Here is a 22,027-nt window from a genome sequence, read left to right as displayed (position 1 = left end):
GCCACGCTACAAGAAGTGACTGGCAGGAGAGGGGAGCTGTGCGCTTCCCTCCTGCCGGTCACACGGATATTTGCGCCCCGGGCCTGCTGCCAAGTGAGAACCCCAAAGTGCACAGTAGTGAAATTCCAATATAGTCAATAGATATACAGAGACAAAGTAGGGACTACTTTGTCTCTGTATCCTCCCCCGCCTGGAGGAAGATAGCCGATCCTGCGAGGCACAGATTCAGGCAAGTCTCACCTTTACCTGCCCCAACAGGGTACTGGATCACCAGCGGCGATGTCACAGTCGGGGATCTTTGCAAATTCTGTAAAATCCCAAGACAGTGAAAGCGCAGCTTTAAAATATGGTCCACTAGCATTGTGACCCATAAACAGCGTATATTATAAGCATTGTGTCTAATATATAAGTATCACGTTTGGAACACGCATTAAATCTTGACAAAAACATAGAGTTTTGATATAGGCATATCCCCTGGAACCAGCATTGTGACTCCCACAAAGCGCTTGATTTAAATAACGTGACTGACCTATAACCACAGCGTTTGAAATAGGCATTTAATTTGACAAATGCATAGAGCCTGATATATCATTTTGAATGATGAAAATATATAAGCTTCAGGTGTGACAGAAACTTCGAACCAGTGTTATCTTGTTAATTTTAATCTTATTCATGTTTATTTTTATCTTTTGTTTAAATTTTTACGTACATGACTTGTACAAAGACTTTGTTTATTATGCAGTGTTAACACATTGTTATGCCTTGATCTGCATATCAAAATAAAAAATAAAGAATAAAAAAAAAATAAAAAAAAAATATGGTCCACTACTGTCTCTCACTGTAGAGTAAGACTGTCGCAGAAGCTCCAGTATATTCCTCTGTTGGTGTAGATCCAGCCTCCGCATGCAATGTAGAGTGAAGGGAGAATGCAGAGAATTAACATCATATCTAGTGATGTCCCGAACGGTTCGCTGGCGAATAGTTCCCGGTGAACATATCGTGTTCGCCACGGACGGCGAACATATGCGATGTTCGGTCCGCCCCCTATTTGTCATAATTGAGTAAACTTTGACCCTGTACCTCACAGTCAGCAGACACATTCCAGCCAATCAGCAGCAGACCCTCCCTCCCAGACCCTCCCACCTCCTAGACAACATACAATTTAGATTAATTCTGAAGCTGCATTAATTTTTTTTGTGTTTGTGTTTATTATACATTATCCCCCCCATAGCCAGTAACCTGTGTTTATTATACATTATCCCCCCGTAGCCAGTAACCTGTGTTTATTATACATTATCCCCCCATAGCCAGTAACCTGTGTTTATTATACATTATCCCCCTCCATCGCCAGTAACCTGTGTGTTTATTATACATTATCCCCCATAGTCATTTATCGTTGGACCTAGGCAGCATGATGTCTAAGGCCGGCCCAGAGAGTGAGTGAATCATATAATATATATGTTCAGAAACATATTAGTAATATATGTAAAATCGGGTTCATGCAAAGAGGGTGAAAAGGTATTAAAAAAAAACACACTTATTGCATCAAATTTACAAAGCCAAACTTTTAAAAGCTTTCCTCATTTCTTTCTCGGAATGAGGAATATATCGGTTGTAGACTGAGGATTTCCATCTGCCCAATCTTTTAATAATATGCACTGGAGTGTCAGTGTTGAAGGAGACCGAAGCTGCCCCTATTCTAAATGAAAGACCCGAGACATGGATACAACCCAATCTTAGGAGTAGTGTTCTGATGTAGAAGATGAATTTAGCCGTAGTCAGAGGGATTCAGTGAGAGTAGTGGTGAAATGTGTGTGGCATGACTGAGTGTGGGTAAGTAAGAGTCAAGTATTTTAACTGGGCACTAGTTCTAGGTGGGATAAAGTGGTATAGCGGATGGATGAGTAGTTTGGTTCATTTTAGAGGTTTGTAGAGAAAGTATATAGTGATCATGATTTTTAGCGATATCCAATATTTTTAAGGTGGTCTCAAACAAACATAAAATGCTATATAAAATTTGTGGGAATATCGAATAGTTGTGTACAGTAAATCAGAGAGGGCTCAGAATATCGAACCATCGATTGGTATCCAACCTTGTGCAAATGGGGAGTTTGCGGTTGTGCGCGGTGCGTTAAACGGGGAGTTTGGTCTGTCACTGTGAAGCGGGCGTAACCCTTACACTACCTGATCGATACAACATCATACCTGATGTTTTAAAGCACGTTATTCCAAACAATTTAGGAATGTTAGGTGATTTATGCCCTTTATGGATTAAAACCAGACTCTGCATCAACTATGTAATTTTCCATGGGAGTTTTGCCATGGATCCCCCTTCGGCATGCCACAGTCCAGGTGTTAGTCCCCTCGAAACAACTTTTCCATCACTATTGTGGCCAGAAAGAGTTCTGTGGGTTTTAAAATTCGCCTGCCTATTGAAGTCTATGGCGGTTTGCCCATTCGCGAACATTTGCAGAAGTTCGTGTTCGCCATTCGCGAACGGAAAATTTTATGTTTGCGACATCACTAATCATATCCTGTCCTCTATCCACTCTCTGCATGCAATTCATAGTTTAGACGAGTCTTGAGCTGCACTAACACACTGTCCACAGGGATACTGTGGAGCGTCACACTGAACAGTGTAAAAAACTAAAAATAGAAAAAGGTTGCCCGTGGTTGTGCTTTCACGTTTCTACAGAAAAAAATATTATACAAGGGACTGAAGTATTTTACTGCCAGCATTAGTCATGGTGTTGTGACTTTAAACTAGAATTGTTAAAGGAACAGTATAGCATTAGGAATACAAATGTGTATGCCTAAGACTAGTAACCATTTAGTCGACCGACCCCATCCCAGCCTCAAAAGGAGTAGAAACATAGTTTACTCACCTTTTCTCAATCACTGCAGTGCGCTCATTGGTGTATGTGCCTGGCAGCTAGTAAGTGCAAACCTAGAGGACACCTATGTCGCAGTCACTGCAATTAATTGTTAATGTCTTACCCACTTCCTTTGTAGTGAACTTTACATTTTCCAAACCAGTCTCCAAACCTCCAAAGTTTTGGGGGTCATATAATTTCAGATTTTGGAGCAGAGAATATAAAAATGATCCACTTCTTATACAAAATAGATATAATTATTCTCCCTGATACAGAACTAGGCATACACTTTTGAAATCACACAGGCATTTCTATGAATATTCCAAGAGAAGCTGGCTCTTGACTAATCTTTTTTGGAAGAGGATACAGCAGACACACTCACAAACTCACAATTGCAGTTGGTTGTCTCCATTTCCAGTCTTTTTTGACTGCTACACTGCTCTGCATAACTTGAGGCAAACTTTGAGTGAAGAAAATGTGAGAGGCTAAAACTTAAAAAGGGCTCTTTAGATCAGTCGTGTCCAACACGCCGCCCTGAACCGCTTGTAATGTGGCACAGATACAGTCTGGGCTGCCAGGCTGCGAGGGAGGCAGGGAGCCCATTTGTTACATTCCTTGTGTTCTGGCAGCTGAGATATGATGTCATCCTGGCATGGGCATCACTACTGGGCGTGCAGGGAAAGGACAGTGATTCCATCGCAGCAACTACTGGCCATCAACTACTGGCCCCCCAAATTCCAGTTTCATACCACGCAATGTAAATACATTTGTATACTAGTATATTAATACTGCAACAAACTTCCAATGATACAAAAATCAACTTACTTTTTTTTTTTTTAAAGACAACTGTGAATAACTTAATGTTTTCAATTAAGCAATGACCACAACACCCAGGGTATGAAATTATTACATTTATCTAGTCTAGAATATATTCCTTCAAAGAAGAGGTTTACAATTAATAAAATAAATATCTATGCTGCTTTTCCTCTACCACAATCCACAAATATGTTTTTATAATGGTTTTATATGTCCAAAGTCATACATCAAAGTTGGTGTTATTTTAACACCTAAACTATGGCTTATTTTGACATGGGAGAGTGAATATGTTATTATTAGCAAAGCTACAATCCAAGTATACAACTGCCAAAAAATATTAGCATTGCATAGTCCAAAATATACGTATAATATAACGTGCCACCCCAACTATGGAAAATTATATGCTGTGTATTGAATCATTTAAAGTGAACCTGTTATGAAAAAGAATTGACTTACCTTAAAAAGGGACAATAGTCTTCAGAACAACTACATCTTATTGTTGTTGCTCTGGTGTGTATGGTCAGTTCCTGCAGGCTTTTTAATGTAAACATGTGTTTACAATACAGCCCAGGAACATCTCTAGTGGCCACTCTTTCTGAGAGGCATTAGAGAAGCTTCCTGGGGCAGTCTGCATAGTGTGCAGCATTGCCGTTCAGCGTCTCCATGCTCTGCAGGGAGACACTGAATGCTCCCCGTTGAGATGCATTATTCAATGCATCTCTATGAGGACATGCTAAATGACTAGGGCGGTGTTTGGCCCCACTCCCCCACTTCCTTGGCTTAGATCATTAGAATTTACAATCTCAGCCAATCTAATGTGTTCCTACGGGAAAGAAAGTATGTGAGTTTTTTTTTGTTTTTGTTAATTATTTAAGCGGAGGCAAAAGGGGGCCATAGACCCTACATGTGTGTTTAACACTATAGGGTCAGGAATACAAGTTTAACCTGACCCTATAGTGTTCCTTTAAATCAACCCATACACATTGAATACATGACATATCACAAAGATATATGATGTCGTCAGTGTAAAATATTGTGATATACTCACTTCGCTGTTTCAACACAGCAATCTTCAGAGCTTTTTGGGTGTTATCCATCATGTAACAACCACCTTTGTTATGTCCGCCGAGCCATCTGCTTTCTTTGGTAATTTGCCCTGCTTGGAAAAACTTATTGTTGCACTAGAGAAATATTACAACTAAATGTTATTTGTGTAGTGCCTACAAGAACTGGTCACCTAGTAGAGGTGGTATGGTTCATTTCAGCATGCATGAGACAGTAGTTGTATAGATATGTGCTGGGTGTCAGAGGATTTACACCATGAATTCCTCTTTTAAAGCCCTGTGCACTGCCAAACATATTCGTTTGTCAAGCATGAAAGTTTGCACACAATTTGCCTGAAAGTCAAGCTTTATTAAAGTAGCTGGCTGACATGCCATTTGCCTGCATTTCTTCATAGATTAATACATATGCTATCAGATATTGATATGATTGATATGCTAAGTGGCCTATGAGACCATTCTCTGCCAAGGTGTTTAACCAAATAAATAAAATAATATTCCAGTAGTGGTGCCTCTTGGTATATATATTTAGAACAGCAACAGTGTACACTACAAGGGCAATACAAACATAACTAGTGTAACCTAGAATGTTTTTTTTAAAAAATGTTATGGTCCACTCTATTAGGCAGTAGATGGGAGTGTAACCTAATTAAAGAATTGATAAATTGTAACAAATTTCACTGATGTAATATTTATTTCTGTGGCAGTCATACACCAGGAAATTGAGCAAAATGATGGGGAAATGGGCAAGCAACCTAGACTTCCTAGAGTCACGCCGTCCATTCCATTGTACCACCTTGCAGACCAGATTGGGAATTTGGGATGAGGAAAAAAAGTACTCCATGGATGTTAATGAGCTAGTGCTTACTAGGGACCAATATCTAATTTTGAGTAAGTCAGCATCTTTCCTTCACAGAACCATATAATTGCATTAAATGAAGAGACCAATTTATTAGTATTTTCAATTGCATAGATATTGTGCTAAATTGTGTTTTGCAGGTTGTTATTCTAATTTGCGGGGGAAAAGGGCACCCGAATAAAAGATTGTCTTGGTGGTGGAAGCTTTTGACAGAGTTAATTGAGGGTGGAGGGAGGGATAGATTTTAAAAAAAAATTGCCAGAGAATGTGTCTATATACTTTATTCCCTATGTATGGGATCATCCACATATTGTGGAGGTAGTGGTGCCATAAAGACAGTTTCCTGTTCATGACTGCAACAAAAATAGGGGACGAGTTAAATCCGTGTCCAGTCTGACGCCCAACCAACTTCAAATGTCACCAGCTGCCACTCTTCCCACTTATCTATAATCAAACTTTAACCCCTTAAGGACCGGACTGTTTTTGCGATGTTGTACATTTGCGACCAGGCATCTTTTTGACACTTTTGTTGGGTTTGTGTTTAGCTGTAATTTTCCGCTCTCTCATTTACTGTTACCATACAATTTATATATAGTTTTTTTCAGGACAAAAGGGGCTTTCTTTACATACCATTATTTATATAATCTCATGTCATTTATTTAAAAAAAAAAAAAAAGAAAAAATATGATGACAAATTTAAAAAAAAAATACGTTTTTTGACTTTTACTTGAAAAATCTTTTACTCATCTACAAAAGCGAATGAAAAAAACTGCTAAATAGATTCAAAATGTTGTCCTGAGTTTAAAAATACCCAGTGTTTACATGCTTTTTGCTATGTTATATGGCTATAAGTACAAGTAGGATATTGCGGTTTCAAAACATACATTTTTAAAATGTATCAATAGTGACATTGTAACACTATTATCTGTCATAAATCTCTGAATACCACCCCACATGTACATATTTTTTTTTTTTAAAGTAGACAACCCAAGGTATTCAATATGGGGTATGTCCAGACTTTTTTAGTAGCCACTTAGTCAAAAAGTTAGCGTTCATATTTGTTTGTGTGTGAAAAAAGTAAACTAAATTGAATGCTAATTTTGGCCAGTGTTTGTGACTAAGTGGTTACTAAAAAAGACTGGACATACACCATTTGCAATACATTGGGTTGTTTATTTCTACAAATGGTATGCCATCATGGGGGTAATTCTCATTCCTCGGCTACCATACGCTCTCAAAGGCAACGTAACCAACCTGGCCATTTTCAATGTAAAAATATTTGACCCATATATTTGACCCTGTAACTTTCAAAAACGCTATAAAACCTGTACATGGGGGGTACTATTATACTCAGGTGACTTTGCTGAACACAAATATTAGTGTTTCAAAACTGGAAAATGTATCACAACAATTATATCATCAGTAAAAGTGCTGTGTGTGTGTGAAAAATTAAAAAAAAAAAAAGTCACTTTCAGTGACAATATCATCACTGTGATATGATTTACTGTTTTGAATCACTAATATTTGTGTTCAGCGAAGTCTCCCGAGTAAAACAGTACCCCCCATGTACAGGTTTTAGGGTGTCGTAGAACGTTACAGGGTAAAATACAGTGCTAACAAATTAAATTCTCTGGACTTTCGACCTGGGTTGGCAGGCAGGTCCCTTAAATTGCAATCAATACAATTACTTAATTATGTAAAAATATTACATAAATACACACGTAGAATTTAAATATATATGCATATTTATATATTTGAAGTCTACGTGTATATTTATATAATTATTTATGTAATTTTGTATATGGACATATGAATAGTTCGTATTCTTTTTATTTATTTATATATACATAGATATATATACAATTTCATTCTAAGTGTATTTTGATATAAATATATATATTAATATCAAAATACAGTTAGAATAAAATTTCATATAGATATATAATTATTTTTTGTTATTATTTTTACCTTTTTTTATTTATTTTAAATTACTTATTTGTATTTTATAATATATATATACACAATATATAGTTATTATATATATTATATATATATACACACACACACGTGTGTAATTTAATTATAAGTGTATTTTTATATTAATATATGTACATATTAATATAAAAATACACTTAGTATGACATTATATATATATATATATATATATGATATATAGACGTATATTATATACATATAATATACGTCTATATATCATATATATACACATATATAATTATAATTTTTTTTAATAAACTTTAACTTTTTTTCTGATTTTACAGTTGCAGGGAGACTGCCTGTCAGCACAGACAGTCCCCCTGCAGGAAGACACATGGACACCTATTGTGACCATGTGGTCGCCCTGTTGAGCGATCACATGGCCAAAGGGGTCCTAATCTGTCATGGGGAGACTGTCTGGGCTGCAGGCAGTCTCCCCACACCGGGACCAATGCCGATCGCCGCCGGGGGAACGACGGCGATCGGGTAAGTACATACGACCGTTAGGACGGTTCAGGACCGTCAGTGGTCGGCAAGGCAAAAATGACGATGACGGTCCTGAACCGTCCTCGGTCCTTAAGGGGTTAAAAGGTAAACTATTTACGAATATTTTCCTTTCCTTTTTTATTGAAAATGCATTCATAAGTGCAGGAAAGAAAATCTAAATGAGAAAAAATAAAATAAATAAAAGTTCACTTTATAGGTTAAACCCCAGCAAGCATTTACATAGATTTAAGAATATCGTGAAAGACCAGATTCAGTCATTACTTAATAATGGTATGTGGAATGGATAAAGCTCCTGTCAGAGCCTCAGTATGTGAACATGTGGTTCAGAGGTCAGTGACCTCAGGAATACCGGTTTGTGTTCCTGACCCTATAGTGTTCCTTTAACTTGGTTAACTACATATTGCAATCAAATTTCATTGTTGGAAATGATTAATGGATCAATAAGGAGTGAGAAATAGTCGAATGCATCCACCGAGGGGAAACCTGCCCCACTCCATAGGGTAGTAGAGGATGATGTATCCAGGACGACCAAGTGCAATAGTATCTTTGAGGGAATCCCAAAATTAGTGCTGTGAGTTGTTCCATTTCTCCGCCATCTGTAAGTATATTGCTAAAAAAACACTTTTAAAGAATTTGTTATAAGCTGGACTCTTCTCTGCAAGGTCTTCCACCACCAGTTGAAATGCACTTATAATATAACACTTCCGCACATGATTAAAAAGAGATTACACCTGAGAACTCGGTGGGTCCATCACAAGTGGTTGGTTGTTTATTCCTATTTTTTTTAGTTTTGAGTGACTATTTCTATGTATTGGTATTGCAAAACCACCAGTTTTTTTTTATTTCACTTTGTTTAACCGAAAACTTCAACATCTCAAGTCAGGATGGTCCTAGCTCCTTGGACCAAAACCTGATCTCTAGAGCACATTACAAGGTTGATGTAAATACATTTAAAAAAAAATATTAAATTCTTGTTCTTTAGACATAGAACACTATAGTAACAGGAATACAAATGTATTCCTAGCACTATAGCTGTAAAAACATAGTTTAGGTCACCAGCCCCCTGTTACAGGAATAAAAAGGTGTTTATACCCAGTTTCTGCTCTGCTTCATTAGCTGAGATCATTAAAATTGACTGGAACAGGAATATAAAACACTACACTACACCAATCAGCCTCTCCTCAGAGAGATGCACTGAATCAATGCATCCCTATGGAGACGCTGAACATCAGTGCTGCACACTGAGTAGCACTGACCCAGGATGCGCCTCTAGTGGCGGTCTGAGTGACTGTCTAGAGGTGTCCCTAGGCAGCAATGTAAAGTCAGTGTTTTTATTAAAAAGCCTGCAGGGACAGGCTACACACACTAGAACAACTACATTAAGCTGCAGTTGTTCTGGCGCCTATAGTGTACTTTTAAGTTCTAGTGTAGTGCTCAAGACCTAATCACTCTCAATCAATGAGCTAAGCCCTACGAATACCAGATAAGTTGTTAAACCGTTCTAAAAGGAAACTATAGTCACTAGAGCTTCCTCGTGGTGCAGTGGTGCAGAAGGAGTTATAAACCCTGTCATTTACCTGGGTCTAGCGCCGATGTCCCTCTGCGCTGGCTCAAATCAGCCTTTGCTCCTGCCCCACTGGCTGACGTGCTCGCATTAGGATTTCCCCATGGGAAAGCATTATACAATGCTTTCCTATGGGGTTTTGGGCAACGCTGGACATGCCCATGCATAGCGACCAAAAGTCCCCTAACGGCCCAGATATCCCTCCAGTGGCTGTCTGGAAGACAGTAACTAGAGGTGGAGTTAACCCTAAAAGGCAATTATTGCTGTTTTTTTTTAAAAAAACAACCTGCAATAATTACCTTTGCAGGGCTAAGGCACCTGGGACAGTGCACCCAGTGCTGAAGTGGTCTGGGTGCCTATACTGTCCCTTTAAATTGTTTGACTAATGCAAGGGCAGCAAGCTTTGGTGGTTATGTTGCTTAAGAATACTGAAAACTTTAAACTGGTTTATTTACTAAAGTGAGACTTGTCGTGAATTAAGAGTGAATTTCAAACTTAAACCATGGAAGCATAGTTGACTTGGAGATTTTTTCACTTTGAAATACCAACAATTCTCACTTTAGTATATAACCCTGAATGTCTCTTATAGTGATATCTAGTACATAGACTGCTCACTAATAACTGAAAAAAATTTAAGTGGTTTACCTATGTATTATGGGAGTTGCAGTTTGAAGAAACAACTGGAACACAAGAAAAATGTTTAGCAAGACATGAACTAGTTCTTTCTGTTTGTCACCGAGCTGCAGGGGAAGTATTCCGATACCTAGCAAACCTGGTTGCACTGGTAATGGGGAATGTTTTCACTGACACTCATCCCCAGCAAGATGAATACTTCCATTGTGATTATAGTTTTGTGTATTCCTTAATAAAAGCATGAAGCATCTATACTGTGTACTGCACACGCAGTCACATTCAAGGTCTTCTTTTTCTACTTTGTAAATACATATGCGTACAATTTTATTAAACACATACTTAAATTACCGGGCACCCAGAACAGAAATGTACATTGGCAACCCCAAACCCACGACCCAACACCTTTTTGATAGGGTAATTACATGCCCTTACATTTATATACACATAAATCATACACGCTCACATTCATATGCGCACACACACTCGTTACATTACAATACACACTCAAATTCATAAACACACGCACCCATGCATATTCACACACAAATATACATATGCATGTACACACATTTGGATTTATGTACATCTTTATCCCTGGTGTCCATTGGTTAGCTCTGAATCTGTGCATTCTGTAAACTCTGTACCGAAGGCATAGATCCCTGCCATTCTGCATCGATGCTGGGGTTGATGTTGGTGGCTGAGGTGATGTTACATCAGTAAAAGGAATCGAGGGAGCTGTGCAGTCAGTACACAGAACGACCAAGCAGCTTCCTTGCCATGGTCTACCAAATTGGATTAGCAGAGCAGGCACTTGCTATATGTCAAATGCCGCCAGTAATCAGGTTCCTGCTCTGACAAGAGGTGGGTGCTCTATGTACGCCTGGACATCGGTCACCTGGGGCAGAATGCTCCCTGCATCCCTTGGTTAATATATTACTGAATTTTATTACTTTCATTTATTACTGTGTAAACGTAAACTGCATTAAGATTATACACAAGGAAGCAGTGGCAGATCCAGAGCCTGATCTCAGGAGGGGCACTTGTAGATTATTTAAAGAAATAGTAGTGTAGTAGTTATGGTGCCCGTAGTGCCAGGATTCCATCCCAGAGTAAGTAGTCAAACCGTTTAATAACAGTTTGACAACTTACCTGGGGTCTGCTGGATATGGGGCATAGGAGCAGTGGTATGTGTTAGGGGTGAAGTGTGTGTGAAAGGTGCAGTGTGTGTGTGCGCGCGAGAGGGCGGCAGTGTATGTCAGGGTTGCAGTGTGTGTGTGGGGCAGTGTGTGTATGGGGGGCAGTGTGTGTATAGTGTGTGTATGGGAGGGGCAGTGTGTGTATGGGGGGCAGTGTGAGTAGTGTGTGTATGGGAGGGGCAGTGTGTGTATGGGGGGGGAGGAGGGTAGGGAGGCTTTTAATTTTTTTAATAAAATAAATATTCTGTCTTACCTTTACTGGGAGGAGGGGGGACATTTCTCCATCCCTGGTGGTCCCAGTGGTTAGAGTGAACTTTAGCCCGCGCTACAGTTCACTCGCGAGATTTGGAGCGTTGCCGTGGTAACCGCGGCAACGCTCCATGCTCGCGAGAGGAGGACCCGGAGGAGCTGCAGGTAAGAGCTCCCGGGTCCTCTCTCTCTCCCTCCCCTGCCGGCTGCCAGGATAGTGCCTGCGGACCAGGGAGGGAGATCACTGAGCTCCTTCCACGGTCCGCAGGCACATTGCAGGGTTGGCACTTGGACAATGCCAGCCCTGCATTAGCCGGCAGGGGAGAATCTCGGGGGGGGGGGGGGAGGGGGCAGGGCAATAGCCCCGTTACCCCCCCCCCCCCGGATCCGCCAGTGAAAGGAAGTGACTTATCTTACAATAGGGTGGATATGTCAAATCGCCTGCTGAGTAATTAATACCATATAGTGATAACTATACGCTTGTTTACAAAAATATATTTCTAATTAAAGAATTACCTAATAGCCTCCTAAAGTAAGCCACACCTTGTATATCTTCATATCAAAGAAAAAAGCCACAATTCGAATTATTATTTAAAAAGGAACACTCCAAGCACCATAACTATTACAGTTCTTTGTAGTGGTCATGAGTGCCCTGGAGCCACTCCGGATTAAGCACTAATTGTCTGTGAATGGTTTAACCACTTATCTGGTCCCCTTTGGTTAGTGAGGCGCTGTATATATAGAGTTTAGCCTCTTTGCTGTCAGAGCTGTAACTCCACCTCCAGCCACATCATTAGGGCGTTATTAGCCAGCCCGGAACAAGAGTTCAGGGTGGTTAATGAAAATTCGGTGCAAATTTGGCATCTGACGTTTGCACCAAGAAGAAGCCACTGGCGACACAGCCCCCTCGGACCTTGTCACCCATGTCCTAACCTTAAATCTGCCTTCCCTGACATCCAGGCCCCTGAAGGGGGAGTCATGTTAGTAGAGGACGATCGAGCTAAGAGGAGAACATGACCTTGGTGCTGGACTGGAGGGAAGTTTTAGGTATATTCTCTATTTAGGGGGGAAGGGGAGGGCAATATAGGAAGGAGTAACCTTTTAAAATGCGTCTTGTGCTAGAGAATAATTAAGCAACCCTCCAAAACAATTTCTCTGCAGAAGTAATGTTGTAAAACAAAGAGACTAAGCATGATCAGACCACACATTCACCCTATTGTTTAACTACCATTCATTTTAATTATCTAGCACTTTATGTAACTGACAATACTTTCTAATAGTATTCTAAACTGAAGTGCACATATTAGTTAATGGGACATGCCATGCTGAAAGTGACCAATATTTTTAATGCTTCATATCAATAATGTAGTTAAAAATATATACCAACCCCCCTTCTGATATTGAGAAATACAATAAAAAAAAAATACTTGGCTTTAATTTTCTTGCAATGGCTTTAAATCACCAGGCAAGCAGGAACATAAGTGAACTCTATCCATGAACTGGCGTTGGCTGTCAGGAGCCATTGATTTTGTTACATGGGATTTTAATTGTCTCATAAACCCCTTCTGGACAGTACCAGGATGATATCAGATTGGTGGAGCTGCTAAATAGACAGTAGTAATGACACCGTTGCCATGAAACTACCAAAAGCTCCACTGACAGTTTTGTTAACAGAGCTGTACACTCTGAGTGAGCTTGCAGACGCAGCTTAGGCTGTGTGACAGAGCTGGTCAGAGGATGACTCGTAAGGCACACATCATATAAATATTTCTGTACTTGTAGAAAAAATGACTTGGAATGCTTATAGTTGCATCATTTTGACACCTGGAAAAGCTTACAGCTGCGCCATTTTTACAGTAGCTGCAGTAAGTACCACAAGGCAGGGTACCTCCCAGTACCACAACCTGTGAAATGAGCAGAAATTGTTATGGTGCTTGGCGTAATGCTTTAAAACAGCCAATATAATCCACTCCGGGCAGAATATAGAAAAAGGCACCGCATCGATGCAGACATTTTTGTGGAAAGGGACTGAGAGGACTATCAATAAACCTCAAGATCTCTTTAGGATATTCCAATACAAACAATGGAATATAAGGAGAACACTCCAAGCACCATAACCACTACAGTCTGCTGTAGCGGTTGTGATGCACCCTATTATTTTAAGTAGTCAAAACATTTGAGAATGGTTTAACAACCTACTTGGGTTTTGGTTGCCGTCTTCCCTGGAGTCAGAAACTCCTTTAACCCCTTAAGGAAACATGACATGTGTGACATGTCATGATTCCCTTTTATTCCAGAAGTTTGGTCCTTAAGTGGTTAAAGTGCTTCCATTAGTGCCACTGGGCTAAACTTTGTCGTGAAGAGCTAGGCCGTTGGCTGGGAGTGTCAGTTAAGCACTAAGAAAATTATTGCTACCCTGCAGCACCGGAGCTTTTAGCTGTAGAGAAGGAAAAGGCAGACGCCCAGAGCAAGTAAATGATCAAATTAGACTACTTAGTCTTGGAGTGTGCCAGGGCACTCCTGGCACCGTCACCACTGCAGTGAGATGTAGTGGTGATGTTGGTTGGAGTGTTCCATTAAGGGCTAATTGCACATCGGACACTGGTGGAGGGAACAGGGGGCTTACTGAGGCACATCATGGAGAATGTGTACGCTCACAGCACTACCTTCAAGGGAAAAAAAAACAGATTAAGTATGTTACATTGTGTACTATGCACTGACAACACAAGTACTTTTTGCACAGAGTTGACATTTGGCAGTCCAAGTTCCTAGTTGCCAAAGTCATGTGTGCTGGGGATGCAACTAGCCAACGGCACAAAAGTGCAAATCTCTCTGGATGTGCAGAGTTTCAAGCAGAAACACTGCACATAAAGATTCCTTCCTCACTGACCACTTCTAAAAGCAGAAGTGGTTGTGGACATTGGAGTAAATCTTTAACAAAACAAAAATTCCAGAACACCAGACTCTATATTGGATCCTTATGAAACAAAACATATATGTCAAACTTAGAAAGCTTATGTATAGAGACGGAACAAAGAGGGTTTACATTACCAGAAGGAGCTTGATAAAACTTACAGGCACATATACCACGTGAGATCTCCTTGTCTAATTTAGGGCACCAATTCTTCAAGGAACACTTAAAAAAAAAGTTAGTAGTGCCTTTTTAACCTTTTTAACCTGTGTCTGTCATCAGACAATCACTCCAGATACTTCCTGGCAGTTTAGCTCAGTGGAGGTAAACTCAAGAGGCGGCAATTGCACAGAGCATGAACCTTGCAAAGACTTCTAATGAAGCTGCACTGGAAGTCTAATTGGACAGCCACAGAAAGTCTAGGCTTGAAGATTGTGAAAGCAACTTTTTTTTTTTATTCTTTATTTATGAGATTTTGAATTTCGCATTGGTCAATGTATATTGTATATGAAATGAGATACAAGTATGTAGTAAAATACAAAAAATAGTACTACCATAAATAAGATCAATGTAATCGAAAAGTTAAACAGAAATAAATCCAAAAGTATGGTGTATATCAAAATTATGGTGGCTATCACCCTGTCGAACATATGCATGTTTATAGGGGAAAATTCCTCCAAATATAGTGCGATCAGTTGTGCGCATCTGCAGCATGTACGCAGAATTAAAGATTCAAAACGGTTATTCAGTTCGCAGCTTTTGAGCATGAAAGATATCGTGATTGGACAGTTGCAATGTGACAATTTGGTTAAGAGATAATCATTTGGTGTGTGGGCATGGTCTATGGTCCGTGATTGTGTCAGTAGGAACCTTAACAGTAAACTAGAACTTCAAACTGCCACCTCTTTTTTATAGACTGGAAGTGAACATATTTGTGAACCAAAAATAAAAAAAGAACCATCAAATAAGTGAATAAATAGGAACTAATGAGAAAAACAGCATAAAATTGAGCACAACGCATTTTGAACATTACCTTATTTTTCCTTCCTATATGTTCTTGAATTGTAATAAATTAAAATCTTTATGAAAAAAAATTCAAGCTTAAATAGATTACTTGGAACAATTCTCCAACTCAGGGATACTCCGCTTGACTATTTTAGCCAAACATCTGCCATTCAGGTTTCAATTTATTACAAACTGGAGTTTAGCAAAAAAATAAATAAATAAATAAACAAGTATTAAAGCAATGTTCAGGGCTGGACATGGAATGCAAAGCAGCCCTGAAAAATAAATAAATAAATAAATTTATGCCAGCCCCATAAGTCATTGTGCCACGGTAGTGTTTGTGTGTGTAAATGTATATACATACACAAACACTACCATGGCACAATGACTTATAGGGCTGGCATACATTTTTTTTCCCCATAGACTGGCCCACCAGGAAATTTTCCGATATCCCGATGGGCCAGTCCGACCCTGATAACCATACCATAAACAGAGCAGAGAAAAGAAGCAGAACTTAATACACAGAGTGGGCACAACAGAAATATACCTATACAATACACAGAGTTGGATATACCCATACAACAGGCAGACCTGGGCACAATAAGGATGTAAATTATTATTACCATTTATATAGTGCCAACAGATTCCGTAGCGCTTTACAATATTATGAGAGAGGAGATGGAACTATAAATAGGACAATTACAAGAATAGGTTGAAGAGGACCCTGCTCAAACGAGCTTACAGTCTATAGGAGGTGGGGTATAAGACACATTATGACAGGAAATATCAAATAGGGTGGGAGTGAAGTAGAGCTGGAGGAGAGAGTAAAGCACTGCCCTATAGGAGAGAGCAAGAGACAGGTATGTGAGGTAGAGGTTACTCTGGGAGGCCATACCCTTTCCTAAAGAGATGGGTTTTAAGACACTTCTTAAAGGATTGAAGACTAGGGGAGAGTCTGATAGGGGTAGGCAGGCTATTCCATAGGAAAGGAGCCGCCCGTGAGAAGTTCTGCAAGCGCGAGTTGGCCATACGGGTGCAAAATCAACATAAATATAGTAGAGTTGTTTTCCAATAATTCCAGTCCTTGTTCATACTCAGTATAGTGGACCATAAGTTGCAAAAGAGTGGGAAAAATGCAGAAATTGTAGTGCAAAAAATGTTTTTTATTCACATACATATATGTTTAAAACAGCAGATGTATAAGAGCATCACAACAGGTCCTATGCATTTCATCCTTCCCCCAGGGACTTCCTTATGGACAGTGCTGCTATACATGCATAAATCCAAACATGAAATTTCTCAGAGTCACAGCCCCAGTCCTGCAGTTTGAAGCTTCACAAGGAGCCACAGCAGGACTGTCTCAGGGATTTGCTGTAGAGTGACTGAGCACTTTGCAGAAGACAGTAAGTATGTGCAGTAGAAGTTAGAAAAAAAACTTAGTGACAGGCAGCACAGTGCTCTGTTTTAGAAATCTTCCCTTGTGACCCCTGCACGCGCATGTGCGCGTGCGTACACATACACAGTATAAATGAAACCAAGAGGAGAGCTGCACTCACCTGAACATGCATACATTATAGGGTACTGCATGTTCAGGTAAGTGCAGCCTTCTTGGTTTCATTTAGATATTTGGGAGTCCAGGCCATCTCCTTGGTTTTGCATCCCTCCCTGTCACTGGTGCCTCATTCCAGGACCCTATTTAGCCTTGACTTTCAGAGAGTCCCAGTGAGTGGATTAATCTCATAAAAGCAAGCATTAGGCTGCTAGAGTAGGACCTGCCAAGAATGAGGTACATTGTGGCAGGCTTATGCAATATATGATCATATAATGTTACTAAACCCCCATTATTTTTGCCTAGGTAAGTTCATTTTTTCATAACAATTTCACTTTAAATGACGTGTATAGAAATCCGTGCTAATAAGCGACATTGTTCATATCGCTCTTCTGTGTGTGGTAGTGTACTTCTCATATGGTGGTATGTGTGTTATTATAACTCCCATCATACAGATACACTCAAACGCTGCACATTTTTCATGGGAATTACAAACAACTCAAGTGATATGAAATATCTATTTTTTTTTCAAAAAAACTGGACATTAGGGGTTGATAATGCCATCCAAAATGAATGCATCTCTTCCAACTGACAAAAGAAGTAATGAGGAGAGCTCCTCGTATTCCCGGGGTGCTCCACCTCACCACTGCTACCCCTTGATGGATATCCAATAGTAGAAGCTTAAAAAACTGACAACCTTTATTGAAACAAACAATAATAATTATATAAGTCTCCAACACACTCACAAAAAATAGTGAACAACACACACCCTCATATACCATAAGTGGTAAAAAATAAATAAAATAAAACAACGACTAGAGACTAAACATCTAACTGGTAAAGTATTCAAGCATTTTCCTTGTGTGAGCAGATAAGTCACAATATATCAGAGCAGTGCAGCTCAATGCAAATATGTCACAGTATATCAGAGTACTATCACTCTTGTATAATTAAGTGAGACAATTGAGCACACTGACAAAAAATTGTCTATCAAGGAAAAAATAGCCTGTTAATGGTTAGATGTAATATATAGCAGGATATCTCCCCTTTGCATAGATCAAGTAGGGAAAAAAGGAGATAAAGAATAATAATAATAAACAAATGAATGACATAAGTACAAAAAGACCTCTTCCACCCAATCCCTAATTGAACAATGACTTCCAGTAGTAGGGAGAAAAACCTCCTAATATTAAGTCTGGTAGAAGTTAAATCGAAAGGATAGGGAGATGAGAGGTAGAGGAAATAAATCAGTTAGAGAAAGTGCTGTCTAGACTGAGTCCATTGTACAGAAAACAGACTCAGTCACTACACTTAGCCTTTGTCATAAATCCCTTAAGTACATTTGAAAGTTCAAGATCTCTTGTGGGGGTATCCTGCTAGCTGTAGTCTCAGTCAGTAAAGGCCATGACCAAAAGCATTAAGTCATAGCCAAATAGTAGTGCAGGTCGTCCTGCTCAGGTCGCCCAACGCGCGTTTCGGCGGTATAACCGCCTTTCTCAAGGGCAGGTAGCTGGCAGTGTGACAACCTCCCTTCACTCCTTAAATACCCCTTAGAGGCCCTCCTACCTGTCTACGGGAGGAGGGATTCAAGCGTGTGCCGCCAAACAGCTGATCCCGGCTGAACGAGGAGTGTAATCACTGTCCCTGAGTGTAGTGCGCATGACCGTTGCAAGTTGCTTGCGCATGCGCACGCACTTAGAATTTGTGCTTAGTAGAATTCGGGACGTGATTCCTCTTCGTAAAAGGGTAGTTTAGTTTTTAAATTGACTCTAAAATGAGTCTTAGATATAGATTTTAGCCCCAATTATTTTGTGTGCCGTGGTATATATATGCATACATGAAACCCCCTTGTTTTTTTGTATACCAAAGTATATATATGTACATGTCTCCATCAAACCGTATATTATGGAGGGAATTACCCTTCATCCATTTTAATATGGGGAGCCACTGTACAGATGTAAAAAGAACTTTCATTTTACATTGTCCACATATATTTTTATTTTTATTTATATCTTTATTAGTGGCATATCCACAGTAAATTAATATAAGGGGCCACTATACATATGTAGTGTAATGGTACTCCCATCCACACTACCTATGAGTGGCACTAGTTTGTGGAGGGGGGGGGGGGGGGGGGGGTGGGGTTTTTTCTCATTTTTTACAGTTCATAGGATTTACTGTTAATGGCATGTCTACACATGTGGGAGGATAAGAGAGGGTTAATAGGAGTGGAGAGAATTAACCTCAAAAGAAAGGAAACAAAGTGAAAAATAAAAAAAAAAAATTTAAAAAAAAATATAAAAAAAATTTTTAATGTTTCATAGGTCAGAAAAAGTAGCGGATCAATGGATACAAAACAAAGTGGTATAGTATAAACTGAACCAGTTTAACAACCTTTTCAATTCTACTTAGTATGCCAAAACTAACATCATAACTGCATTTTTTGTTAGTGACAACAGGATTTCAATAAACGACCTAGATATGCATTTTCACAAAGCAGTTGTGAAATAAATACATACATTTATTAAGATAAATTGATTGCTGGTGATAGAATTTTGATTGGATTTTCCAAAAGAACCTTGTCTGTTGTATACCTAGCAAACCTGTATGGGAATTTCCACAATACACATACAAAGGGGAGATTTATCAAGATGATAGGTGCTCTTCTGTGGAATAATGCTACAAGTTAATTTTTTTTTTTTTTTTTTTTATTATTCGGTAGTACCTGTTGCTTATTTACCAGTTTTGCTCAATATATAATTTATTTTTGCCGTAAAAAATTTCCATATAATGGTCTCACACATCATTAAATCCAAACAGAAGCGGTAAACAACTTCTTGTTAGCAAACTTTCAATTCTGTTCATATTACCTTAGCGTTCGCACGCTTGATCCACAGAAAGCCTTCATAGTACAGAGGCAGTGCAGTCAGTTTAGACCTGGTTTGATAGATCCGCCTGGGAGCAGGTGCAGGGGCTGCCATGCTAAGGATTTGCTGGCTTTAAAACTGAAGCTGTGTCCAGGTAATTAAATCACGCCTGGCTCTGTGCCTGTCACTTCACGTGATCACACACGACTACCTTTCTGGAAAGCTGGTACACAGTATGCAATAAGCAAGAGGAAGTTCAGACTGTAAAAATACAAAAAAAAAAAAGTTCAGGGAAGTTTCTGTTCCATACTCTCCACCCATCTCCATCATCAGAAGAAGGAGGAGACACAAAGGTATGCGATTAGAGGCCGTATCGCTGATAAAGTTCTATCTTTGCCCGAGCTCACCAAGCAGAATTCTATAACTAAACCGATACATAGTTACTGCCCTGACTAGATAATAAACTCATTTTCTGCAAGACATGTGCAGTACATGATTTCTGAAGGGGGGAATCTGAGAGAGAAAAAAAATCAGTAATTGCTAATAATAAAATGCGACAAATTAGCTGTTAATTAAAAACACATATTTTTGTTCATAAATTCAGGAGAAATAGGGCTTTCATTCCACATCAAATATTTTTATATGGAACATAATTTAATGTGAATAAAATATATATATATTTTTTAAAGTGAGAAATTGTTTTTATATTCCAAGTTCTGGATGGTATTTTGACTGTGAATGTCATAATACGCTTAACTTGTACTTTAAAAAAAACAACCCACACATATTTGTATGCTGTGATGTCCCACGAGTACAACACTGCATCCCATATACATGTTACATAGTGTTTAGGAAACTTACAGGATCAAATATGGGGTTTGCCCTTTTCAGTTTTTACACATTGAAATTTGACAAATTGATTTCCTGGGCCTGTTTTGCCTTTGAGATCTTATGGCAGCCCAGGAATAAAATTTACCCCCATTAGGGCATACCATATGCAAAAGTAAACAACCGGTATTAAAAATGGGGTATGTGTAATTGTATAATCTTTTTTTAGTAGTCACTTCATCACAAACCCTGTCCAAAGTAAGTGTTCATGTTTGTTTACTTATGATATCATCATCATTATATGTTTTACTGCTTTGAAACACACAAACACCCCCCACCCCCACAGTGTACAGATATTGTGAGGTTTTGGAAAGTTACAAGGTTAAATATAGGGCTTGCAAATTACATTTTCTGGTATTTCTGCCTGGGTTGTCAGACAGGTCCCACAATATATAATTATTAAAATAACATAATTATATATAAATAATATATAAATACACTTAGAATTAAATTATATGTGTACATATGTATTCTAAATTATATATTTGCTTTGTGCCATACTTGGTGATTTATGTAAACTTGGGTTTCTGCATTATCTGTGTTTTATAGCTCAGCCCCCTTTTCTCTCCCCCCCCCCCCCCCCCCACCATGTATTTTCCATATTAATTCATTTTTAAAAAACATAATAAAAACCTTTGTTGCAACAAATTTAAATTTTGTGATTGATGGTTACTTTTTTACTATTTATAATCTATACTGCCCTATTGGGCACTACTAACCATATCCATCCTATTTTTAACCATCCTTTAACCCCTTTAAGGACACATGACATGTGTCACATGTCACGATTCCCTTTTATTCCAGAAGTTTGGTCCTTAAGGGGTTAAACCTGTAAAGGGTTAGTCCAACCACTATGACCAAATCTGTTTTTTCAAGTGATCATGGTGGTAGAATTCTGGATGTAAAACACTGGTTATTGATAATTATGAAAAAAAAAAAAAAGAAGAAAGGTGCTGCTGGTGCACTGCCCGAAGGAAGCATTATTGTTAATTATGTCCTGGGGCTAGTTGCATTCCTAGAACACGCGACATTGGCAGCCCAGAACTCTGTCCCG

At 39.0% G+C, this 22,027-nt stretch overlaps 1 protein-coding gene across 2 annotated transcripts in view; it reads right to left on the bottom strand.

The window, feature by feature from the left end:
* STAP1 (signal transducing adaptor family member 1) overlaps positions 1 to 20,360 on the bottom strand; it is a 115,428-nt gene extending 95,068 nt beyond the window's left edge. For both annotated transcript variants that reach the window (XM_063425337.1, XM_063425338.1), the window contains exon 1: positions 20,089 to 20,360. In XM_063425337.1, coding sequence (XP_063281407.1) covers positions 20,089 to 20,199 — 111 coding nt within the window. In that variant the 5' untranslated portion in view covers positions 20,200 to 20,360. The remainder of the gene's footprint in view (positions 1 to 20,088) is intronic.
* Positions 20,361 to 22,027: the final 1,667 nt, after the last annotated feature.

The sequence above is a fragment of the Pelobates fuscus genome, chromosome 6 (assembly GCF_036172605.1).
Source record: "Pelobates fuscus isolate aPelFus1 chromosome 6, aPelFus1.pri, whole genome shotgun sequence".
Taxonomy (NCBI): domain Eukaryota; kingdom Metazoa; phylum Chordata; class Amphibia; order Anura; family Pelobatidae; genus Pelobates; species Pelobates fuscus.
Note: the sequence above shows the minus strand (reverse complement) of the source record. Positions and strands in the feature narration are given on the sequence as shown.